Raw genomic sequence first — 27,280 nt, 5'->3', positions numbered from 1 at the left:
GTACAGTATTTGTAAATTGAAATCATATCCCCTCTCAAGCGTCTCTTCTCCAGAGAGAATAAGTTCAGTGCTTGCAACCTTTCCTCATAACTAAGATCCTCCAGACCCTTTATTAGCTTTGTTGCCCTTCTTTGTACTCGCTCCATTTCCAGTACATCCTTCCTGAGGACTGGTGCCCAGAACTGGACAGCATACTCCAGGTGCGGCCGGACCAGAGCCTTGTAGAGTGGGAGAATTATCGTTTTATCTCTTGCGTTGATCCCCCTTTTAATGCATGCCAATATTCTGTTAGCAGCAGCTTGGCATTGCATGCCATTGCTGAGCCCATCATCTACTAGGACCCCCAGGTCCTTTTCCATCCTAGATTCCCCCAAAGGTTCTCCCCCCAGTGTATAGATTGCATTCATATTTTTGCCACCCAAATGCATCATTTTACATTTTTCTACATTGAAACTCATTTGCCATGTGGTCGCCCACCCCATTAATTTGTTCAGGTCTTTTTGCAAGGTTTCCACATCCTGCGGAGAAGTTATTGCCCTGCTTAGCTTAGTATCATCTGCAAATACAGAGATTGAACTGTTTATCCCATCCTCCAGGTCGTTTATAAACAAATTAAATAGGATTGGTCCAAGCACAGAACCCTGGGGAACCCCACTACCCACCCCTGACCATTCTGAGTACTCCCCATTTATCACCACCCTCTGAACTCGCCCTTGTAGCCAGTTTTCAATCCATGTACTCACCCTATGGTTCATGCCAACGGACCTTATTTTGTACAGTAAACGTTTATGGGGAACTGTGTCAAATGCTTTTGCAAAATCCAGATACACCACGTCTACGGGCCTTCCTTTATCTAGATGGCAACTCACCTCCTCATAGAAGGTTAATAGATTGGTTTGGCCAAAACGATTCTTCATGAATCCATGCTGATTACTGCTAATGATATCGTTCTTATTACTAAAATCTTGTATATAGTCCCTTATCATCCCCTCCAAGAGTTTACATACTATTGATGTTAGGCTAACTGGTCTGTAATTCCCAGGGGTGTATTTTGGGCCCTTTTTAAATATTGGTGCTACATTGGCTTTTCTCCAATCAGCTGGTACCATTCCAGTCAATAGACTGTCTGTAAAAATTAGGAACAACGGTCTAGCAATCACTTGACTGAGTTCCCTAAGTACCCTCGGATGCAAGCCATCTGGTCCCGGTGATTTATTAATGTTAAGTTTCTCAAGTATAATTTTAATTCTGTCCTCTGTTAACCATGGAGGTGCTTCCTGTGTTGTGTCATGAGGATAAACACTGCAGTTTTGGTTACTGAAGCCCCCCGATTCACTCGTGAAGACTGAGAAGAATAAATTTAATACCTTCGCCATCTCCCCATCCTTTGTAACCAGATGTCCTTCCTCATTCTTTATGGGGCCAATATGGTCTGTCCTCCCTTTTTTACTGTTTACATACTTAAAGAATTTCTTGGGATTTTTTTTGCTCTCCTCCGCTATGTGTCTTTCATGTTCTATCTTAGCCGTCCTAATTGCACCCTTACATTTCTTGTTGCATTCTTTATAAAGTCTGAATGCTGAGGATGATCCCTCAACCTTGTATTTTTTGAAGGCCTTCTCCTTTGCTTTTATATGCATTTTTACATGGAGTTAAGCCATCCAGGATTTTTGTTCGCTCTTTTAAATTTATTACCCAATGGGATACATTGGCTAATGCCCTTATTTAATATGCTCTTAAAGCAAACCCATCTCTCCTCCGTATTCTTTGTTCCTAATATTTTATCCCAATTTATGCCTTTTAGCAAGGTTTGTAGTTTAGGGAAGTTGGCTCTTTTGAAATTCAGTGTCTTTGTGTTCCCTTCATGTTTCCTATTTGTGCGATTTATACTGAAACTAATTGACCTGTGATCGCTGTTACCTAAATTGCCCCGTATTTCCACATCCGTGATCAGGTCTGTATTGTTGGTAATCAGTAGATCCAGTAATGTTTTATTTCTAGTTGGTGCATCTACCATCTGACCCATAAAATTGTCCTGCAAGACATTAAGGTAATGGCGAGCCTTAAATGAATGCGCGGTTCCCTCCGCCCAGTCTATGTCTGGATAAGTAAAATCCCCCATTATGATAACACTTCCCATCCTTGCTGCTAATCCAATTTGTGATAGGAGATCCGTCTCCACTTCCTCCCTCAGGTTAGGGAACTGTTATGGTGTTATGGTCTGATGAAACCAAGGTTGAACTTTTTGGCCATAATTCCAAAAGATATGTTTGGCACAAAAATAACACTGCACATCACCAAAAGAACACCATACCCACAAGTGAAGCATGGTAGTGGCAGCATCATGCTTTGGGGCTGTTTTTCTTCATTTGGAACAGGGGCCTTAGTCAAGGTAGAGGGAATTATGAACAGTTCCAAATACCAGTCAATATTGGCACAAAACCTTCAGGCTTCTGCTAGAAAGCTGAACGTGAAGAGGAACTTCCTCTTTTAGCAACGACCCAAAGCCTACATCCAAATCAACAAAGGAATGGCTTCACCAAAAAAAGATTAACGTTTTGGAATGGCCCTGCCAGAGCCCAGACCTGAATCCGACTGAAAAATCTGTGGGGTGATCTGAAGAGGGCTGTGCACAGGAGATGCCCTCACAATCTGACCGATTTGAAGTGTTTTTGCAAAGAAGAGTGGTCAAATATTGCCAAGTCCAGATGTGTCATGCTGATAGACTCAGACTCATACTCAAAAAGACTGAGCGCTGTAATTTAATCAAACGGTGCTTCAACAAAGTATTAGTTTAAGGGTGTGCATACTTATGCAACATGATTTTAGTTTTTTTAGTTTTACTTTCCTCCACCTAAAAGATTTCCGTTTGTTGTTGAACTGAGTTCTACAGTTTATAGGTCACATTAAAAAAGTGGAAAAAGTTCTGAAATTATTTAGCTTTGTCTCATTTTGTTTACATCACAGAAACCTGACATTTTAACAGGGTGTGTAGACTTTTCATATCCACTGTAGATGCACAAAACCCAGTTTAAGACTAGGCCTGTATCCTGAAAGGAAAAGCATTGGACAGGGAAAACTGCCCAGCAGTGCATAACCCCCCGAAGGATTGTTATGTAGCCCACCACAAGGCCTGTATAAAATGTAAAAATGTCAGGCTACATAAAACCTTCTCAATCTGTCAAATGCCCTCTAAAAAGAGATCCATTGCAGAATGCTCTTCAGAGAGCAAAGCCTGTATAAAATGTGCCAAGTGTGGTGGCAATGACCGTACTGGTATGAATAAAAGGGACTCAAGGAAAATGTGCGGCAATGTAGCAAACCATAAAAGATAATTGCAGACGTTATGAAGTAAAAAACTGAAAGACACTGATTACTAGCTAGAAGGTGCAGGTTGAAGCAGCCATGGGTGATTGCTGTGACACTGAAAACAAAAAGGGAAAAGACAAGTGCAACCTCCATAGTGTAGTAAACAATATTTGTTAATAATTAAAAACAAACTCACAAAAGAGCTTGTGCAAAGCAGAAAAAGGCAAAACTGCTGCCTTTGCCATGCAGGCTGAGGAAGAAGCGACATGCTTTGAAACACGTCCCTATCTCTCAGCACACTCCCAGCGGTGTCAGGCATCCTCTCCATCCGGACTCTGGCTTCCATTCCTGGTCGGTTGTCTTCCTGTAGCAGCAGCTTCCTCATGCCTGTGCTCTTCTCCCTCTGTTTAGGGCTGAAGCAGGGGAATTCCACAGTGGCTCTGGGCTCCAGAGGCAGCAGCTTTGACTTTTACCGCTTTGCACAAGCTGCTCTTTTGTGAGTGCGATTTTAATCATTAATATTATTCACCTTGTTTACTACTCTATGGAGGTTGTGCTTGACTTTTCATTTTTGTTTTCATAGGCCTGTATCCTGTACAAGAAATTACATTTTATACATTACTGCTTACCAAATCTTAATACCTTTTTCACAAACTGATGACACTTGCAATTGTGATAATTTTATTGAAGCAGAACTAAATTCTGCTGGGTAAGAGTGGGCTTTAAGTGATTGTAATTGTTTTTAAACAAACATATCATACTTACCTCCACTGTGCAGCTCGTTTTGCACAGAGTGGCCCTGAAACTACTACCCCCAGAGGCTCACGCGGCTCCTCCCCACATCAGATAACCCCCTGTGAGAAGCACTCTCCCGGGGAATCACCTTGCGGGCGCACTCCCGAGTCCAGGAATCAGCGTCCATAGAGGCCGAATGCAGGACTCGGCCCCGCCCCCCGCATCATTGGATTTGATTGACAGTAGCAGGAGCCAATGGCTGCGCTGCTATCAAACTATCCAATCAAGAGCCGAGAACCCCAGGCAGAGAGAAAGCACGTCCCCGTGGGTGAAGTTTCAGGGCTCAGGTAAGCAAAACGGGGGGGCTGGGGGGGCGATCACTGGCAGGTGTTTTTTCACCTTAATGCATTAAGGTAAAAGAACACATAGGTTTAAAACCCATTTAAGCATGCAATGTGCAGAAATGAACATCATGGCCTCCTAAAGTGCCCCCTTTTACCGATGACATGACCAAGCTCCTCCATCTTGCTTGCCAAATATTCTGGGACCTACAACGCTTCTCTTTTGGTCACTGATAATGTAACTCTTGCATATGGGCACAGGGGTTACGTGATCCCTGGCACCCATGTCTATAAGCTACATGCCAAGACGACATGCCACGACAGTTCAGTGTTAGCCACCACTACAAAAGGAAAAAGATTTAGAAGTACTCATTTGACATGATTGCAAAATGAGCAAACAGTGTGGCCAGGCAGTGGGAAAGCCGAACAGAATTCTAGGATACTAGAGGGCTCACCAGCACAAGGAAGGATGAGCCGATTCCCCTATATCAGGCATCACTAAATGGGGGACCGTGGTACGGATATGGACCGAGTCACTGTCCCATCCAGACTGTTGCAGTATTTAGGAGCCAGGTCTTCCCCCCCCACCCAGCCTCTGATGCCTTTGTCTGCCTCACAGCGAAGTGGAGGGCGGGAGGCAGGACAGAAGACAGGAGTGCGAGCTACCGGTTCCTAGATTGCAGGGAGGTCCTAGTAACCAATCACCTGCTGGTTAAAAAGTGAACTCCGGCAGCTCCCGCTCTCCAACCAGCACTGCCTCCTGCTCTGCTATGTACCTGTGTAAAGGTAAGATAGTGAAGGGGGCAGAGTACATTCCTAATATGGAGGGGCAGAGGACACTTCTGGGGGGGGAGGGGGGGTGTTGTGTAACAGAGGACACTACTGTGTTTGGGGGGGGGGGGGGCAGAATACACTACTGTGTTTGGGGGGGGGGCAGAGGGCAAAGGACATTACTGTGTGGGCGCAAGAGCAGAGGACACTATTGTGCGGGGGGTGGGGGGAGAATAGAGGACAATACGGTGGGGAAGGGTTGATGTGAAGGGGCAGAGGGGCACTATTATAAAGGGTGGTGATATGAACAGGTGCCTAGTATATGGCTGGGGGGGTAATGTTAAGGGGTGCTGAGTACACTAATGGGACCGAGGACACTATTGTGAAGGGGAGACCGTGGTGTCAAGTGGAGGCTCTTAAATGTAAAGGGGAGGGAACTATAATATGCAGGGGGGTTCTAAGGAAGGGACAGTGATACAGGAAGAGACAGTTGCGATGTGAAGGATCTGAGTCATTGCACAAACATTTGATTCGGACCCCTGCTGGAAGAAATTTTGCGAATTGAACCTCCATGAATTTGAATGCAATACCCCTGCCCTATATAGATCTTTAGTTAGGCCTCATTCGGCCCTTTGGCTGTCCCAATCAATGAGAAAGCAGACAGGCCCAGAACGGCATGCTGACAGATGTCAATGTGGACAACTGCAAAAACTTTATGGAGAGAGCCTAAGGAGTTGATAGGTACAGCAGGGAGGCTCAGTTTTGAGTGGGAGAGCATTGCCTAGGAAACATCCCAACGCTCTCCCACACCAGGAGATGTGGGCCCATTCTTCACTCCAGCTCATGATCTGCAGAAATCCTTGATGTACCTATCTCAGGCTTACTTCTTCCAGTCACATGGCTTTTCAGAGGGCATTTGACAAGCAGTGAGGAGGTGCTAGATCGCCATCTCACCACCTGATTTACCTCTATAATGCCACACTAGCGAGCAGCAAACGCGTGCATTGCATGCAATTGCAGAATGGCCCTATCGAACTCAATGGGGGAGTTTGATAAATTTGCCACTTATCAAAATATGCAGCCCAATTTAAAAATGCTGCAGCATGTGAACAGCTCAATTAGGCTGTTCTTTTACAGTTCAGGTGGGAAGCAGGGGAGTAGCAAAACCATGGGTCAGTCGGCAGTTTTTACCACCACCCATCACCTATTTCACGAACAGCTATACAGTGGGGACGGAAAGTATTCAGACCCCCTTAAATTTTTCACTCTTTGTTATATTGCAGCCATTTGCTAAAATCATTTAAGTTCATTTTTTTCCTCATTAATGTACACACAGCACCCCATATTGACAGAAAAATACAGAATTGTTGACATTTTTGCAGATTTATTAAAAAAGAAAAACTGAAATATCACATGGTCCGAAGTATTCAGACCCTTTGCTGTGACACTCATATTTAACTCAGATGCTGTCCATTTCTTCTGATCATCCTTGAGATGGTTCTACACCTTCATTTGAGTCCAGCTGTGTTTGATTATACTGATTGGACTTGATTAGGAAAGCCACACACCTGTCTATATAAGACCATACAGCTCACAGTGCATGTCAGAGCAAATGAGAATCATGAGGTCAAAGGAACTGCCTGAAGAGCTCAGAGACAGAACTGTGGCAAGGCACAGATCTGGCCAAGGTTGCAATAACATTTCTGCTGCACTTAAGGTTCCTAAGAGCACAGTGGCCTCCATAATCCTTAAATGGAAGACGTTTGGGATGACCAGAACCCTTCCTAGAGCTGGCCGTCCGGCCAAACTGAGATATCGGGGGAGAAGAGCCTTGGTGAGAGAGGTAAAGAAGAACCCAAAGAACACTGTGGCTGAGCTCCAGAGATGCAGTTGGGAGATGGGAGAAAGTTGTAGAAAGTCAAACATCACTGCAGCCCTCCACCAGTCTGGGCTTTATGGCAGAGTGGCCCGACGGAAGCCTCTCCTCAGTGCAAGACACATGAAAGCCCGCATGGAGTTTGCTAAAAAAAAACACCTGAAGGACTCCAAGATGATGAGAAATAAGATTCTCTGGTCTGATGAGACCAAGATAGACCTTTTGGCCTTAATTCTAAGCGGTATGTGTGGAGAAAACCAGGCACTGCTCATCACCTGTCCAATACAGTGCCAACAGTGAAGCATGGTGGTGGCAGCATCATGCTGTGGGGGTGTTTTTCAGCTGCAGGGACAGGACAACTGATTGCAATCGAGGGAAAGATGAATGCGGCCAAGTACAGGGATATCCTGGAAGAAAACCTTCCCCAGAGTGCTCAGGACCTCAGACTGGGCCGAAGGTTTACCTTCCAACAAGACAATGACCCTAAGCACACAGCTAAAATAACGTAGGAGTGGCTTCACAACAACTCTGACTATCCTTGAATGGCCCAGCCAGAGCCCTGACTTAAACCCAATTGAGCATCTCTGGAGAGACCTAAAAATGGCCTTCCACCAACGTTTACCATCCAACCTGACAGAACTGGAGAGGATCTGAAAGGAGGAATGGCAGAGGATCCCTAAATCCAGGTGTGAAAAACGTTTTGCATCTTTCCCAAAAAGACTCATGGCTGTATTAGATCAAAAGGGTGCTTCTACTAAATACTGAGCAAAGGGTCTGAATACTTAGGACTATGTGATCTTACAGTTTTTCTTTTTTAATAAATCTGCAAAAATGTCAACAATTCTGTGTTTTTCTGTCAATATGGGGTGCTGTGTGTACATTAATGAGGAAAAAAAATGAACTTAAATGATTTTAGCAAATGGCTGCAATATAACAAAGAGTGAAAAATTTAAGGGGGTCTGAATACTTTCCGTCCCCACTGTACCTATTATTCTTAGTGCCAGGTGTTTGTGTTCTATATTTTTACATACCTACCGACATTCCCAGGTCCAAACTTATACTGAGCAGAGTTTTGGCCCTCTACAACAGTCCAAGTTTGTTATGTGGCCCATTGGAAAAATGAATAAATAAAGCAAGGCAACAACGCCAAGTAATACAAAATGTAGGAAAGTTATAGAAAAAAGATACATTTATTATAACAAAATGTAAAAACATAATTGACATGTAACAAGCAAAAGAAAGGAATGGCTGTATGCGTTAGAAGTCAGCAACGCCATTGTGTTGCTGTCTTCTAATGCATACAGATACTCCTTTCTTTTGCTTGTTACATGTCAATTATGTTTTTACCATTTGTTATAATAAATGTATCTATTTTTCTATAACTTTCCTGCATTTTGTATTACTTGGCGTTGTTATACAACGACCAGGGTCTTTAAAGTCCCGCAAGGGGGAACCTTGCTTTTTTCCTACATTATTGGGATATTGGCCCACCTTTAGTTCATTTTATCTCAACTTCTTTTTGTCTCCATTGAAAAAATGCATTGCCACCCCCTGGCCTGGAGAAAGAAGGAAAGGGGAAACATGGTTGAAACCTTTTTTAAAGCGAAGCTCTACCCAAAAGGGGAAGTTCCGCTTTAAAGACTCGTTCCCCGCTCCCCTTGAACAATTGGCACTTTTGAGTAGCGGGGGGTAGTGGGTACCCAATTTTGGCAGGTACCCACTCCCAACTTTCGCTCTGTCTGCCTAGGTCAGTGATGGCGAACCTTGGCACCCCAGATGTTTTGGAACTACATTTCCCTGAGCATCATGGGAAATGTAGTTCCAAAACATCTGGAGTGCCAAGGTTCGCCATCACTGGACAAGGTGATCGGAATGTAAGTTCTCTTCCCTCCACCCCCCACCCCCGCAGTCTTCTGGGACACATGACAGGTCCTAGAAAAATGCATCCACCATTCAAGAAGTGCAGTGCTGCTCGCACATGTGCAGTGGGGCACCCGGCTGTAAAGTTACAAGCTGTCACAGCCGGGTGCCCATAGTGAAGATGCTGGTGCAGAGGAAAGAAGAAAGCGGGTGAGACCAACTGGGTTGAGCATACCGCTGGATCGTGGGACAGATGAGTAGCTGTTTTTTTAAGTCAGCAGCTACAGTTTTTGTAGCTGCTGAACTTTTTTTTTTCCCACAGGAGACTCAAACTCCGCTTTAAATACATCAAGGATATGTGAATAAGGTTCAAGAGGGCAGCATTTCAATAACATCTTCAAGATTAAGCGAAGATCAAGAACATGACGACATGTAGGTCCCAGTAGTTTAAGAAAACTGTTCAGCTGAGAAAAAAAAGTAATCATAGCTTTTAGGCAGGACAAGAATGATCGCCTATAATGGGAGTGCCACTCATGGCATTTAAACCAAGCAAACAGTAACCTACTGAAGCCTCCTGGCTGCATAGTCAATTGTATTTTTAATTATTATTCGTATTATTTAAAGTTTTTGGGCCAAATACAAAATACAGTACAGGAATACAAACAGGGAAAATCAGCCCGTCTGCAGGGGAAACTCCTTGTCCAAATGGTATTGAAGAAAAGGCACAACAAAAAATCATGGTTACACTGGAACACAGCAGAGAGGTTCAGGGAAATGGACCAGAATAGATCCATTTACGGCAAGAGGGTTCCCTTCCACAGTCCCCTCATCCACCGTCAGGATTTACCTTCCACTTAGAATTATAACTCCGGGACTTCAGAGTATTGTTAAGGAAAAAAAAAGGAAAGAGTGGGGGGTGGGGGGGGGGAGGGGGGTTGGGAGGTGTGCAATCAGAAGCCCAACTCCAGCGGCATAAAACAGTGATCCTGGGGGGGAAAGCTCCCAGAGGACATGGGAGGTAACCCCTCAGAAGGTACATGTCAAGGCTCCAAGAGCAGAGGCTAGGTTCAGGTGGCCAGGTCTGCCATATAACTAGATAAAAAAATAAATAAAAGTTGGTCCAGTAGAACCATGTTTTGAGAAATTTCTCCTCTCTGATCAGCAGAGGGAGGATATCTTCCATTCTGTAAGTTTCCTCAATTTTGTCTAAGCGGAGGAGCTATAGGTTGCTTCCAGTAAAGTGGGATGCAGGCCTTGGCAGCATTAAGTTACTGAATTGTCAGTGACCTTTTATAACGTTTGGAGGACATGGGAGTTAAATGAAGCAGATAAACTGCTGGGTCGTCTCCCAGTTGAAGGTCAGTGAGTTTGAATACAAGGTCACGAACCCTAACCCAGAAGGGTTTTAGAACCGGACAACTCCAGAACATATGTATTATTTTTAATTTCTATTCAGAAGGTAATTTAGCCATTAACCGCTTCAGCCCTGGAAGAATTTACCCCCTTCCTGACCAGAGCGTTTTTTGCGATTCGGCACTGCGTCGTTTTAACTGACAATTGCGTGGTTGTGCGACATTGTACCCAAACAAAATTGACGTCCTTTTTTCCCCACAAATAGAGCTTTCTTTTGGTGGTATTTGATCACCTCTGCGGTTTTTATTTTTTGCGCTATAGTCAAAAAAAAGAGCGTCAATTTTGAAAAAAAAGCAATATTTTTTACTTTTTGCTATAATAAATATCCCCCAAAAAATATATAAAAAACGTTTTCCTCAGTTTAGGCCGATACGTATTCTTCTACATATTTTTGGTAAAAAAAAAAAAAAAATCACAATAAGCGTTTATTGATTGGTTTGCGCAAAAGTTATAGCGTCTACAAAATAGGGGATAGTTTTATGGCATTTATATTAATATTTTTTTTTTCACTAGTAATGGCAGCGATCAGCATTTATCGTGACTGTGTCATTATGGCGGACAGATCGGACACTTTTGGGGCAATTTTGGGACCATTCACATTTATACAGCGATCAGTGCAATTAAAAATGCATTGATTACTGTGTAAATGTGACTGGCAGTGAAGGGGTTAACCACTAAGTGTCGCTGTAGGGGTCAAGTGTGTCCTAGGGAGTGATTCTAACTGTGGGGGGATGGGTTATGTGTGACACGACACTGATCACCACTCCCAATTACAGGGAGCTGTGATCAGTGTCCTGCCACTGCTTACTGATGTAAACAAGCATTTCCCCATTCTTCCTCTCCTTGAGATGATCAAATCAAATCCGCGGGATCCATGGTTGGACTCACAGAGCTCGTGGCGGGCGCACGCACGTCTGTTATCCGTACCTCACAAGATCACATGCAATAACGTGATTTCGCGCAGCGGAGCCAACCTTCCACAGTAAAACTGCGGCGGCTGGTCCGCAACCGGTTAAAGTATAACTAAGTTCTGGAGCGAGTGGAGAGGAATTATAACACCTGTCAGTTTTTATTACTGTTTGTACCCCCATTAGAGAGATTTACCCTCTCTATTTGCAGTTTAACATCATCAGTGAAAGTAAAAGAAAATCCCAAATTTTGGGTTGACACCAGAACAGCAGTTGAGGGGAAATCTTCCAATAGGGAAACTAGTTCTGGTGACACCCTGGGATTCCCTCACTGCCTGTGCTGGCTATGGGACAGAAAATGAAAGAAAAACTTCCCAATGGGGCACAGATTGCGAACAAACTGATAGGGGTTATAATCCTCCTTTACTCTATCCAAAATGTAAGAAAAAAGTTGTGTCTTTAAAAAAAATTATAATATAATAATATAATAATAATAATAATAACCCGTATAGCTCTCTCACTCATGCAATCCCCTCATTCTCTAATACCTGATATCCTGCACAGCTTATTTTGCAGATGTCACAATAATGCAGCTGTTGTGGTTTCGGCTGCCCCTTGAACTTCATGTCTTTGTTCACATAGGGAGCATTTCTGGCATATTTAGTACCATTTTCATTCGCTCTGGCATCTTTGCTGCCCCAAGATCCATGTCCAAATCGATTAGGCTGCTGATGATGGTAACTGGACGAGGCCTCTGGATATGCAGCAGGTTCACAAGAAGAGTAACTGGAAGCTGAAGAAAAACAACTGAAATGTGACAACTAAAGAGTTTTAAAGACCTAGAAGACTGGCCATGGATAGGTGGTTCAGCAAAAGTTCAATGTACGTTCTAAAAACGGCAGAGTAACATTGTAGTGGGAATTAACACAGCATCTTACTTTACAGTAATTTTATTAGGACTTGTGCCACTTGGGTTGCTATGAGCATTTTCCCCTTCAACAGCAGCACAATTTTAGAATTTATTTACCATGAATTCTAAAACAATGTTTTGCTGACAAAATTTCTCTAAAAAAAAAAAACTTGCCGTCAAAGGGTGATCAGATCAACAGGATTACATTTTTAATAATTGTGAATTACATTTAGATTTTAGTGGACATCACTTTGTTTTACAATAGTTTGCAAAATGTACCCTCTATGGCAAGCCTTAAAAAAATTGGATAAATTGCATTGGCAACATATCTGCACATTTTAACTGCTTATTTTGTCTCTGGCATTCCTTTGCATCAAATCTTCACATTGTCTTAATGACCCTATGGTCTGTACTCAAGCTTCAAATGCATGATACAGGCATTAACCTAGAGAGTGCTAAACATGCAAGCAGGGGACCGTGAAAGTATGCATGATCTGCATCTGAGGTCTATGACGATCTGGAAATTTGATGCAGAACAGGAACAGCAAAAAGCTAGTTTGCATAACAAATACAATAACCCTTTGAGGGACAGGGGCACAATTAAACAACATTCTGCAACAGTCAATACAATACTTTATTTAACCACCTCAAGTCTGGACACTTTCACCCCCTTCCTTGCCCAGGCCAATTTTCAGATTTCATGGCGGTCATACTTTGAATAACAATTACCCAGTTATGCAGCACTGTAACCCAAATTATATTTTTTGAGACAGATAGAGATTTCTTTTGGGCATTTACCCACCGCTGGATCTTTTATATTTTTTGCTATACAAGCGAAAAAATACGGACAATTAAAAAAAAAAAAAAAAAAAATTGTTTCTGTTATAGAATTTTGCAAACTAATCTTTCTTCATAAATGTAGGCCCAAAATGTCCAAAAACATATGTAGCACACCCTACATAGGAGCTACAGATGAAAGGGATCCCCACTCCTGTACAGCCAGGCACACCAAATCTTCACAGGCACAGTCAGAAAACCAGTCCATAGCTTTGTTATTGTTTTTTATTAGGGAGTTAACTTGGATAGGGATGGGAAGTTATAGGATGCCCACTTGACTTCAACAAACATCAGGGACAACTTCTTATATACAGCAATATAGAGTCTCTTCTTCACTTTCCTCCTGCACGCTCTTGGCCTCTCTCTTGCTCAGCCTCTGATGATACACTCCGGGGGGTATTTGACAGTCTCCTTGTCAGTTCAATAGCAGCCCATTACAGGCAGAAACTCCACAGTCCCTTAACAGTAGCACACGTGGAGTGACACAGCATGTAACTTTCACCTTCTGTTTCTTTTGTGGTCACCGATACCAGTACCACCTCTTCAGGCCCTGCCAGCCCACCTGGCTACAGCTGCCTCTTTCACCAGCCCTCCTGGCTACCTCTTCACAACAGTCCACCCAACTGACTCTTCACCAGCCCACCTGGCTGTCTCTTAGGAGATCTCTCACGGAAAGGACTGAAGACTTAAGCCCACCACAGTCTTCAAGGAAGACAGGCTATATGTGGCAGTTTCCCCCTTCTTTGTTGGTCCCCACCAGTGTTGAGCTACTCACTCTGTCCTCTCCTTGCTCCCGTGCCTCCGGGAAAGACTCCTCCCTTGTGTCTTTGGCAACATCTCTCCAGCACCCAAGCCTGGCTCTCCAGCACCAAAGCCCGGGCCCAAGGCAGGTCACATACACACACCCCCCCCCCGACTAGAAAGTACCCCTCAGGGCTACCGACAGCCTCCTCAACACTGCATCTCCATCTTCCACCCAACTGTCCTGCTGGCATGGCCCATGTCTATTTATGAGGTGAACTCAGACCCCTGCCGGCCCACTACTGGGGATTGGCTGAGGCCTCAAATATGCATGGCAGCAACTCCTAACCCCCGCCCTCTAATTCTTGAAGGCTCTCCAACCAACCTTCCAGACACCGGGGGGGGGGGGGGGGGGCACCAAAAGGCTGCCACGATGAGTCATCCAGCCCTGAGCTCTAATAACACTGACCTATTTACAGACTCTCAAAATGTACAATAGAATCAGGGTATGGTTTGCCTATTCTACTCAAGACATCTAGCACACACTTGAGGGTGCTACACATACAAAAAAAAAATCTATTACATGCAATCACCAACGTGCTATATCCTTATAAATAGTGCTCATCAGAAAACATTCTGATAAAAAGACCCACAGTCCTATATGGTGTGAGATCAAAGAATAGTCAACAAAAACTTACGCCATCATGTAAAGCAAAGTGTTCAGTGCAATCAACACCCCTTTCTAATGGACACACTCTCGCCTTATAGGATGGACCTTCAAAATTATAAAAAAGGTCTATAAATGACATCTCACTTTCAGCTGGAAACATCTTTCTGAAAGCAATAATCCCCTTAAGGACTTTATTCCTTAATGGATCTCTTCCTTTATATGGTAGTCGATATATAGGAAGAAAAACAGGATTTTTTGTTACTCGCCATAAAATCCCTTTCTCTGATTTCATTCACGCACACAGCTCTGTTGAATCTTGACCATAGGGTTATAATCGCCACCTACAGGAGGAGGACACTAGGCAGTAAAGAACTTGGTACCACCTATAGGAAGTCCCTTCTGGCATAAAACCCCCTCTCTGCTATAGGCATCTAGTATGTAACAAAGCAGAGTCAGAAGTAAAAATTACAATAGAGGGGTGGGTGCTGTTTCAGTCAATGAACACACAGGGATGTTACGGTAACAAAAAAGCCAGTTCTCTCTTCCGATCCTTCCCAGACACAGCTCTGTTGAATCTTGACCATAGAGATGTCCCAAAGCAGTGCCTCAACGAGGGGTGGGCAAACCAAAAAGCAACTGGAGCAACCAGGCAAACATGCCAACCACCTAAACACCTAGCCTGCCCCTTAAGAGTGCACACCTGAGCAAGCGTCCAACAGATTGCACTGGAAAACATAGCAGAGGAGGCCCCAGGCCTTTCCTGGAGCTGACCGTGGACATAAAGACATCTGACCAACCAGCAGGAGGTCGCAGTTGACAAGGACACATGAACCACACCGACCACATCCATCCAAGGCATGCATCCTTAGGATGCATAGGTCGTGGACACTAGGAAGGCAGGACAATGTCCTCAGGTGAGCAACTGACACCACCTACGCAAAAAGGAGGGCATAAATAAGGAATCACCTTATCCTTGTGTAAAACCAAACAGGGAGACAAACACAAGACTGCCAGCTCAGACACCCGCCTCACAGAAAGAATGGTGACCAAAAGGGCAATTTTTTTGACTACGCAGGTGAATTTTCTGAATACGCTCCACAGGAGGGCTTCTGGAGAACCCAAAGAACCAAATTTAGGCCCCATGTGGGTAACAGGGAGTGCACGGGGGTATCAAACGACGACCCCCTAGAACAAAGGCGTGAAACAGAAAGTGTGTGGCCAAGAGACACTGAAAGAAACCGCAAGGGCAGAAACTTGACCCATAATGGTACTGAAAGCAATTTTGTGCAATTCCCCTTTGAAAAAAGGGTCAACTCCCAAGCCATCAAAAAGGAACATGAACGGACATCCAGATCCTAGCACCCAGCAATCAAAGCTGCCTCAGTGCAAATACAAATCTCCTGAAGCGTAGGTAAACAAGCCCTCAAGAATGTGGAGAGCACCAACCTGACAACTCCCTGTCCAACGCAGCTGGCATACACTAGTGATGTCTCCAGCCAGAGAAGGTAATCCAGGGTGGTAGACCAGACCCTGGGAAGGTGGTCCTTCCCAATAGGCAACCGCCAGGGAGCATCCAAGATCAGCCGCACCAGGTCAACATACCACAGATCAGTCTGGAGTCACCAGAAGGACCAGAATCTCTACAGTCAGTCACTGTCCCATGAAACCATACAGCAGACGAGGGAGCGGCATGAGAGAAGGAAATGTGGAAAGAGAAGATACTGGTCCCACAATGGCACCAGCGCAATCGTTGCATCCGGTAGGGGAACCCGCACTCTCGCCACATCTATGGCACCTCCTCGTGAGACAGAGTGTTAGAAGATCCACTCCCGGGATTTCCCACCATAGGCAGATCTGCCGAAAAACAGCCTGGGTGCAGAACTCACTTCCCATGCCAGGAACGTGCACGGTGGTGAGAACCAGGATGTGCTGTGCTGCCCAACACAAAGGGAAGCCTCCAGTGCTGCTGCCACAATGCACTTCCTGGTGGAAGACAGTGGCCACAGTGGTGGTAGTGTCCAATTGGACCCAGACGGGGAGCTCATGGAGAAGGGTAATCCAATGCACCCGAGGCAACCTGAACGCTCGCAGCCCCAGGACACTGATGGGTAGGCAATCCTCCTCCAGAGTCTAACAGCCTCATTTTGGTCTCAAACCAAAAAGCTCTCCCTCAATCCATAGTAATGACCGTCCAGAGGAAGGGAAGCAAATACACTCTGGCTTGCCGGACATGGGACCGGATCCTCCATAAAGGGGAAGGCCCACGCTGATCGTTCCTCTCCTATGGAACTGTGCACGCACGATCACCTGGACAGGTGGCTACCACGGGACCCAGAGTCCAAATGCATGACCACCAAGGGGGAGGTTGTTCGCACGACAAAAACTAGTTGGACCACAGTCTGAAGTTTTTCCACCAGGAGAAACAAGCTGGCCTGCTCAGAGTTGAGCACCAGGCTCAGAGACTCCAGTCTCCTTGTCAGGGCAGACCTCTTGAGGTTCCAGAACCCTCTGAAGCCCTACAGGAAGTGCGAATCCTAGGAACCGTGAACCAACAGTGATGTGCCACCTGGTAAACCAAGCTGGGGGCCAACCTACACGCCAAGGCATGGGTGCGTGCTCGGAGGAAGATCTGCCCAATGTGGCAGCTAAAACCCTGCGAGGGGGCCCACCAGAAAACACCCCGCAAGGGAAGCCGCCAGATGAGGCCTCGTAAAGGGGGCCATCATATAAAGAATTGCATAAGGGGGGTGTCGCCGGATGAGGCCCCGCAAAAAAAAAGGCCGCCGGAAGGGGCCCCGCAAAAGGTGGCCACTGTATAAAAGCCTCGTAAACAAGGCCGACGTCTGAGGCCCTACTAGAGAGGCCATGGTCTGAGGCCCCACAAAAGGGGGCCACGATCTGAGGCCCCGCAAAAGGAGAGGGGCCCTTTAAAGCCTCACAAATAAAGCTGACCTCTGAGACCCCATAGGAGAAGCCACAGTTTGAGGCCCTTTAAAGGGGGCCTGGCTGCCCCATGTGTGTCACTGGAAAACCACTTCAACCAACGTTTTGCAGACTTGTTTACTCCCCATCAAGTTGTCTGCGTTGATAAGTCCCTGATTAAGTTTTCTGGCCGCTTGTCATTCATTCAAACAGTACCTTCCCAGCAAGCGTGCCAGATCCGGGGTCAAGATGTATAAGCTCTGTGACAGGGCCACAGGCTATACATGTAGTTTTATGGTTTACAAAGACAATGATAGTCACGTAGAGCCGACAAACTGCCCTGACTACATAGGAAGTGCTGGCAAGATTGTGTGGGACTTGGTGTCACCCTTATTCGGAAAGGGGTACCACTTGTACGTGGACAATTATTACACGAACGTGACGCATTTTAGTCACTTGTTTGATCATCAGATTGGAGCATGTGGCACCGTGCGATCTAATTGCCGGGGCTTTCCCCAGCGGCTTGTAGATTCCCGTCTTAGGCTGGGGGAGAGAGCCTGCTTGAAGTGTAATAACTTGCTCGCTATGAAGTGGAGGGATAATAAGAATGCTTTCGTTCTTACCTCCCTTCATGCTGACACAACGGTCCAAATTCCTACAGTGACTGTAGTTGTGGAGAAACCCCTCTGTGTCCATGAATATAACCTTAATATGGGAGGGGTGGACCTCAACGACCAGTTGTTGGCGCCGTACCTAGTTGCCCGTAAGGCCAGACGCTGATACAAGAAAGTGTCTGTTTATTTATTTCAATTGGCTTTGCTGAACGCTCATGTGCTACACAGAGCTTCAGGACTGACTGGATCCTTCCTTAAATTCCAGGAAGAGATCGTCAGAGCCCTTCTGTTTCCAGACGGTGCTCCCCCTCACCATCCCCAACCAAATGCAGTAAGCTGGCTGCATGAGAGGCATTTTCTTTATGTCCTCCCGAGTACCCCTACCGAACGAACCCCCCAAAAAAGATGTGTCTGCAGCAAGCGCGGATAAAGGCGTGACACCCGTTATTATTGTCCCTCTTGTCCTGGCAATCCTGGCTACCATACACTAGTTGAGTATTATTGTAGGGTACAGCATTGCACAGACTAGGCACACTTTCACAGGGTCTGCCAAGATGCCATCGCATTTTGAGAGACCCGAACCTGGAACCGGTTACAGTTACAAAAAAAAAAACAGTTAAAAAAAAAAAAAAAAAAAGTAAAAACAAAAAAATATATAAAATAAAAAAAACAAAAATAGTTGTTTTATTGTTCTCTCTCTATCTCTCTATTGTTCTGCTCTTTTTTTTTTTCAAATATAAATTTATTTATTGTTTTCCAAAAAGAAAAAAGTACAAAGAATAAGAGCCAAGATAACAAAGCAAAACATGACAAAAATGAATAAAAGGATGGAGACAGCCTATTGTACAATGTAATGTCGGCCTTAACAACTGGTGTTCACAGGTAGTGTCATGCAATGATAATAATCATAACATCTGTACCAGCCATAATCGCAGTGGTACGGTCATCTTCCATATTTTCATCTACAACATAAAACGGTGTACTGGACAGTGAGTCTCACCATGTCTTCGTACTAGTGAGTCTAAATTTACTGCCCCTTCCCTAAATGAGGAATGTATATAACCGTAAAAAAAAGAGAGTGAGGAAAAGATAAGGTGAGCTAAAAGCCTGGTGATTAACAAAAGAATCTGTAAAGATTCCAGTAAGGTAAAAGAAAAAGGGGGGAGAAGGAGAGTCAGAGAGAAAGAAAAGAAAAAGGAAAATTGAGGAGGAGTAGTAGGGGAAGGGGGGGGGGGAATTTTGACCCGGGCGATAGGGCACGTCATCCTCTGACTTATGGGCTTTCATCATTCATGTGGCAAGCAGTGTCATCCCTTCATCAGAGAATATAAACATCATCCAGAGCCTCCATGCCTTAGAATGTTGTTCCTGTTTGTTATGTGCCGTCAGGACTAAGTCCTCCAATCTCCTGATCTCCTCCACTCTGCGAAGCCACAACCCAACGGTCGGTGGCGAGCGCTTCTTCCACATCAGTGGAATGCAATGTTTAGCCGCGTTTAGTAAGTGTCTTATTATGGACTTTTTGTAGCTCCGTGCGGGCATTGTGGTGGCATGGAGCAGGATGGAGGCTGGGTCATCGCTTACTATGTGATCTGTAAATTTTTGGATAATCGTCCGGACCGTTGTCCAGAAATGCTGAAGCAGAGGGCAAGACCAGAAGATATGGAGGAGTGTCCCAGTGTCTGTCTGACATCTCCAACATCTGTCTGTAGTATTAGGAAAGTAAGTATGTAGCTTTTGAGGCGTGTAGTACCATCTGGTCAGGATGTTCTGCTCTTTTTTACTGTATTCTATTCTGTAATGTTTTATTGTTATTCTGTTTTCATGTTTGCTTTTCAGGTATGCAATTTTTTATACTTTACTGTTTACTGTGTTTTATTGTTAACCAATTTTTTGTTTTCAGGTACGCCATTCAGCTGCAGCACAGATTTATTTATCTTGACAGCAACAGCATTTGCTCCCACGATACATAAAGCCGTGACTCCAGCGCTGTAGGAGGTGATTTCACCACCACAGTTAAAAAAAAAAGAGCATATATGCCGAAGCATGGGGGCAGCAGGGGGTAGAGGAGCGATTTGCTCCTAACTTTTGGGGCGGATGCCCCCATGCTTCGGCAAAAATAAACGGTGCATGTATGCCCATCATTAGAAGTGGGTGGATGAAGGAAGGTATTCTAATGGTGGGTATACCCACCGATCAATTTATTTTTTTCGTTCAGCCCACAGGCTGCATAAAAAAAAAAAAAAAAAAAAGATGACAATATATACCCAACAAGGACCAGCAACATACTGGTATGTTGTAGACTTTGAGTGGTTATACCAGAATGATGCCTGCAGGTTTAGGTATCATCTTGGTATCATTCTTTTCAGCCAGCAGTCGGCTTTCATATAAAAGCAATCCTAGCGGCTAATTAGCCTCTAGACTGCTTTTACAAGCAGTGGGAGGGAATGTCCCCCCCTCCCACCGTCTTCCATGGTTTTCTCTGGCTCTCCTGTCACAACAGGGAACCTGAGAATGCAGCCGGTGATTCGGCCAGCTGACCATAGAGCTGATCAGAAACCAGAATGGCTCCAATCATCTCTATGGCCTAAGAAACCGGAAGCTATGAGCATTTCGTGACTTAGATTTCGCCGGATGTAAACAGCGCCATTGGGAAATTGGGAAAGCATTTTATCACACCGATCTTGGTGTGGTCAGATGCTCTGAGGGCAGAGGAGAGATCTAGGGTCTAATAGACCCCAATTTTTCAAAAAAGAGTACCTGTCACTACCTATTGCTATCATAGGGGATATTTACATTCCCTGACATAACAAAAAAATGAATAAAAAAAAAAAAAAAAAAAAAATGAAAGGAACAGTTTAAAAATAAGATAAAAAAGGTCTGGCGTCAAATGTAAACAGCAATTGCACCATTCACATGAGGTATCACCGTGAAGGTCAGATCGAGGGCAGTAATTTTAGCAGTAGACCTCCTCTGTAAATCTAAAGTGGTAACCTGTAAAGGCTTTTAAAAATGTATGTAGCTTGTCGCCACTGCACGTTTGTGCGCAATTTTAAAGCATGTCGTGTTTGGTATCCATGTACTCGGCAAAAGATCATCTTTATTTCATCAAACATTTGGGCAATATAGTGTGTTTTAGTGCATTAAAATTTTAAAAAGTGTGTTTTTTCCCCAAAAAATGTGTTTAAAAAAATCGCTGCGCAAATACGGTGTGAAAAAAAAAAAACTGAAACACCCACCATTTTAATCTGTAGGGCCTTTGTTTTAAAAAAATATATAATGTTTGGGGGTTCAAAGTAATATTCTTGCAAAAAAAAAATTTTTTTTCATGTAAACAAAGAGTGTCAGAAAGGGCTTAGTCTTCAAGTGGTTAGAAGAGCGGGCGATGTATGACATAAGCTTCTAAATGTTGTGCATAAAATGCCAGGACACTTCAACCCCCCCCCCCCAAATGACCCTATTATGAAAAGTAGACACCCCAAGCTATTTGCTGAGAGGCATGTTGAGTCCATGGAATATTTTATATTGTGACACAAGTTGCGGGAAAAAGACAATTTTTTTTTTTTTTGTCATTTTCCCGCAACTTGTGGCAAAATATAAAATATTCCATGGACTCAACATGCCTCTCAGCAAATAGCTTGGGGTGTCTACTTTCCAAAATGGGGTCATTTAGGGGGGTTTGTGCCATCTGGGCATTTTATGGCCTTCAAAACTGTGATAGGTAGTGAGGAGTGAAATCAAAAATTTACGCCCTTAGAAATCCTGAAGGCAGTGCTTGGTTTTCGGGGCCCCGTACGCGGCTAGGCTCCCAAAAAGTCCCACACATGTGGTATCCCCATACTCAGGAGAAGCAGCAAAATTTTTGGGGTGCAATTCCACATATGCCCATGGCCTGTGTGAGCAATATATCATTTAGTGACAACTTATTGTAAAAAAGGGGTTTTTTTTCAATCACTTGGGACAAAAAAAATTAAATATTCAATGGGCTCAACATGCCTCTCAGCATATTCCTTGGGGTGTCTACTTTCCAAAATGGGGTCATTTGGGGGGGTTTGTACTGCCCTGCCATTTTAGCACCTCAAGAAATGAGATCTTATACATAAACTAAAAGCTGTGTAAAATGTACCCTAGTTTGTAGACGCTATAACTTTTGCGCAAACCAATAAATATATACGCTTATTGACATTTTTTACCAAAGACATGTGGCTGAATACATTTTGGCCTAAATGTATGACTAAAATTGAGTTTATTGGATTTTTTTTTTATAACAAAAAGTAGAAAATATTTTTTTTCTAAATTTTCGGTCTTTTTCCGTTTCTAGCGCAAAAAATAAAAACTACAGAGGTGATCAAATACCATCAAAAGAAAGCTCTATTTGTGGGAAAAAAAGGACGCAAATTTAGTTTGGGTACAGAATTGCATGACCGCGCAATTAGCAGTTAAAGCGACACAGTGCCAAATTGTAAAAAGTGCTCTGGTCAGGAAGGGGGTAAAACCTTCCGGGGCTGAAGTGGTTAAAAAAAACGCTACTGCAAAACCCATTTTACAGCTACAGCTTTCTACAGCTAATGCTACTAGTGTTTTTATAACATGCAGTGTACATGAGGCCTTGTTCACATCAATCCATTGCGTCTTTCACAGACCGAGTCTATATACCACTGTTCTTTATTTACTTTCAATTTAGTGAGGTGTTTTGCACGATTTCTCTTGCATTTTTTAGTTGACAAAATAATGGAAAGCATATTTAAAGCTGCCATAGACAAGGATAATGAAGCGTTGATGCAGAGGCTGAGGATGGGGGTGGGGGGGTTGCAAGATTATTTCCTTAAAGGGCTTACCTGTCTTTATCCTTGTCTGGAACTTTATGCTACAAGAGCAGTGCTAGGTTTGTGCAGCCATCAAACAATAAAAAGCACATATAATGCTGCCACAGAAACTTACTTTCCCCACTTTTATTTAAATACTTCCCGACCGGCCACATACTGCGGCAGGGCGGCCCAGCTGCGCAAAACAACGTACCTGTACGTTGTTCGCGCTTTCTGGTCTGGGGCGCGCACATGCGCCACTGGCGACTCACTCCGACTGGACACCTGCAATCGTTTGGGGAAATAACAGAACAGCGGTCTGCCTATGTAAACAAGGTGGAGTCTTTGTCACATAGGAAGAGAGATCTGTAAATCCTACTAATCAGGAACACCAATCTCTCTCTTTGTCTAGTGTCAGCATCCCTCACAGTTAGAAAGCACACATAGGGAACACATTTAGCCCTTTGATTGCCCCTGTTAACCCCTTCCCTGCCAGTGTCATTTATACAGCGTCAGTACATTTTTTTTTAGCACTGATCACTGTATTGGTGTCACTGGTCCCCAAAAATGTGTCATTTGGTGTCCAATTTGTCCGCCACAATGTCGTAGTCCCGCTAAAAAAAAAATCGCTGATCACCGTAATTACTAGTAAAAAAAAAAAACGAACTAAAAAGTCCCTAAATCTATCCCATAGTTTGTAGATGCAATAACTTTTGCACAAACCAATCAATATCAGGTGAAACCTCGGATTACGAGCATAATCCTTTCCAGGAGTATGCTCGTAATCCAATCTACTCGCATATCAAAGTGAGTTTTCCCATTGAAGTCAATGGAAACGAAAATAATTTGCTCCGCATTGACTTCAATGGGATGCAATACCGCATGCGGCCAGAGGCAGGGGGCGCCGGAGAGCCTTGGAAACGGCCAAAAAGGCCAGAGGGACACTTCGGCTGACCTCGGCAAACCTCGGAAAGACTCTGTTCAAGTTTGCTGTGGTCAGCCATACTGTCCTCGGGCCTTTCCGTGCATTTCCGAACGGCGCCGATTGACGACTTTTGGCTCTGCTCCAGCGCGCCCCCACCTCAGGCCAAAAGCGATACTGCACACGCTTTTGGCCTGAATCCTGCTCGTTTTGCGAGACAACACTCGCAAACCGAGTTAGGATTTTTAGAAATACAGTGCTCGGTTTGCGAAACGCTGGTTAACCGCGTTACTCGCAAACCGAGGTTCCACTGTACGCCAATCTGAAATTTTTTTTTACCAAAAATATGTAGCAGAATACAAATTGGGCTAAATTGTTGAAGAAATTAGATTTTTTACATATTTTTCCTGGTTATGTTTTATAGCAGAAAGTAAAAAAAAAAAAAAAAAAAAAAAAAAAAAAATTGTTTTTCTTTTTGTTTATAGCGCAAAAAAATAAACGCAGAGGTGATCAAATGCCACTAAAGGAAAGCTATTTCTGGGAAAAAAGGACATCATTCAAGATGGAAGAGCATAATCAGCAAGTCCTGCTTATTATCCATCAGCCTCATCATTCCCACATTTAGTGCACCGACTTAAAATGTTTTAGAATAGGCAGATTGTAAGTCTTAACAACTGCTCTTGCATTGTGTGGTATATACCCATCTGCACATGCTGTTTTTTTAATCAGCACTTGCTGGGTGATCATTTCTGATCATTTATTAGGACGGTCCTGCCCTGGTATATTTACACAACTACATATTGGAATGTTTTATGTCAATGGATGAAAGCTTGTGCTCTCCTGCAATGCAGCTGTTGGACAGGCATTTTAGGCACCTCCAAAACGTACAAGGAGTGCCCTAGTCTGTGATAGAACCTAAATGGTTAAACATTTGTTTCATTTCTTGAAATAGTTGGATATGTACTACTGCAGAAAGGACGTTATATTAATATCTGTAGACATTTATATACTACAAGGATTGCTACACTTGAATATACTCATCCACATCTAATGGATTCTATAAAAAATATTCTGCATACAGTATATTGTTGACATTAGCCCCTCCTCAGCTCCCCTAATACTTACCTGAGGTAATCTAGATCCAGCGATGTAGCATGAGAGACTCTGCTGTCAGGGACTCCTCTCTCAATGGCTGAGACAGCAGCAAAGCACCACTGGCTCCCGCTGCTGTCAAAGTCAGTGAGCCAATGAGGACAGAAAGGGGGTGGGGCTGGGCCATGGCTCAGTGTCTGGATGGACACAGGGAGCTGCAGCTCAGCTCGGGCTGTGTGGGGGCACTCAACAGGAGGGAGGGGCCAGGAGCACCGAAGAGGGACCTGAGAAGGAGGATCTGGGCTGCTCTGTGCAAAACCACTGCACAGAGCAGGTAAGTATAGACACGTTTGTTATTTTTAACAAAAAACGAGACTTTAGTATCACTTTGAATACTGAGTGGAGATCTATCATGAATGCATTTTCCTAAGGCGGGATTTTTGTGACACAACTTACACAAGATTATAATAAAAAAAAATACCAAATTTTATTACATAATTGTAACAGTTTAAGATCATCTAATAAAATTGAATTCAATGCCATGTACAACCCCCATCAGTCAGAATCCATTCTTAGTCATACTATACTGCAAAAATTCATCTATGGCAGATAAACCACCTCCATTTCAATCTCTCTACACACATTAACAGATGCCTTTATAGGTAGACGCATTCCTTGGATGATACTTCACTTCCACAGGAGCAGACTATGGGGGATAACAATTATTCCTAAAACCCTCCAATGAAGATAGCATATACAGCTCAAGTGATCCAAAGGAGGACCCTAACATAGGGCAACAATGCAACCCACCAGGCGACAATGAGCCACTTCTAACAGGTATTTTGGCACCAATTACAGGCTCAAGTCTTTTTTAGTATGATGCTACAAGCTTGGCACACCTATTTTTGGGCAGTTTCTCCCATTCTTTGCAGGACCTCTCAAGCTCTATCAGGTTGGATGGGGAGCATCGGAGCACAGCCATTTTGAGATCTCTACAGAGATGTTCAATCGGGTTCAAGTCTGGGCTCTGGCTGGGCCACTCAAGGATATTCACATAGTTGTCCTGTAGCCACTCCTTTGTTATCTTGGCTGTGTGCTTAGGGTCGTTGTCCTGTTGGAAGATGAACCTTTGCCCCACTCCGAGGCGTTTTTTTTAACCACTTCAGCCCCGGAAGGTTTTACCCCCTTCCTGACCAGAGCACTTTTTACAATTTGGCACTGTGTCGCTTTAACTGCTAATTGCGCGGTCATGCAATTCTGTACCCAAACTAAATTTGCGTCCTTTTTTTCCCACAAATAGAGCTTTCTTTTGATGGTATTTGATCACCTCTGTAGTTTATATTTTTTGCGCTATAAACGGAAAAAGACCAAAAATTTAGAAAAAAAATATTTTCTACTTTTTGTTATAAAAAAAAATCCAATAAACTCAATTTTAGTCATACATTTAGGCCAAAATGTATTCAGCCACATGTCTTTGGGAAAAAATGTCAATAAGCGTATATATTTATTGGTTTGCGCAAAAGTTATAGCATCTACAAACTAGGGTACATTTTACACAGCTTTTAGTTTATGTATAAGATCTAATTTCTTGAGGTGCTGAAATGGCAGGGCAGTACAAACCCCCACAAATGACCCCATTTTGGAAAGTAGACACCCCAAGGAATATGCTGAGAGGCATGTTGAGCCCATTGAATATTTAATTTTTTTTATCCCAAGTGATTGAATAATGACAAAAAAAAAAAAACCTTTTTTACAAAAAGTTGTCACTAAATGATATATTGCTCACACAGGCCATGGGCATACGTGGAATTGCACCCCAAAAATTTAGCTGCTTCTCCTGAGTATGGGGATACCACATGTGTGGGACTTTTTGGGAGCCTAGCCGCATACGGGGCCCCGAAAACCAAGCACTGCCTTCAGGATTTCTAAGGGCGTAAATTTTTGATTTCACTCCTCACTACCTATCACAGTTTTGAAGGCCATAAAATGCCCAGGTGGCACAAACCCCCCCAAATGACCCCATTTTGGAAAGTAGACACCCCAAGCTATTTGCTGAGAGGCACGTTGAGTCCATGGAATATTTTATATTTTGCCACAAGTTGCGGGAAAATGACAAAAAAAAAAAAAATTGTCTTTTGCAACTTGTGTCACAATATGAAATATTCCATAGACTCAACATGCCTCTCAGCAAATAGCTTGGGGTGTCTACTTTTCATAATGGGGTCATTGGGGGGGGGGGGGGGTTGGGGGGGGGTTGAACTGTCCTGGCATTTTATGCACAACATTTAGAAGCTTATGTCATACATCACCCACTCTTCTAACCACTTGAAGACCAAGCCCTTTCTGACACTTTTTGTTTACATGAAAAAATATATTTTATTTTGCAAGAATATTACTTTGAACCCCCAAACATTATATATTTTTTAAAACAAAGGCCCTACAGATTAAAATGGTGGGTGTTTCAGTTTTTTTTTTCACACCGTATTTGCACAGCGATTTTTTTAAACGCATTTTTTTGGGGACATAGTAGGTGAGGTTGAAAAAAGTCCAAGTC

At 43.7% G+C, this 27,280-nt stretch overlaps 1 protein-coding gene across 1 annotated transcript in view; it reads right to left on the bottom strand.

The window, feature by feature from the left end:
• Window positions 1-27,280, bottom strand: part of ZFR2 (zinc finger RNA binding protein 2) — a 324,702-nt gene that overhangs the window by 212,238 nt on the left and 85,184 nt on the right. Inside the window, exon 4 of the mRNA XM_073594216.1 lies at window positions 11,762-12,006. Coding sequence (XP_073450317.1) covers window positions 11,762-12,006 — 245 coding nt within the window. The remainder of the gene's footprint in view (window positions 1-11,761; window positions 12,007-27,280) is intronic.

The sequence above is a fragment of the Aquarana catesbeiana genome, linkage group LG01 (genome assembly GCF_042186555.1).
Source record: "Aquarana catesbeiana isolate 2022-GZ linkage group LG01, ASM4218655v1, whole genome shotgun sequence".
Taxonomy (NCBI): domain Eukaryota; kingdom Metazoa; phylum Chordata; class Amphibia; order Anura; family Ranidae; genus Aquarana; species Aquarana catesbeiana.
This window is presented reverse-complemented; position numbering and strand designations above follow the sequence as displayed.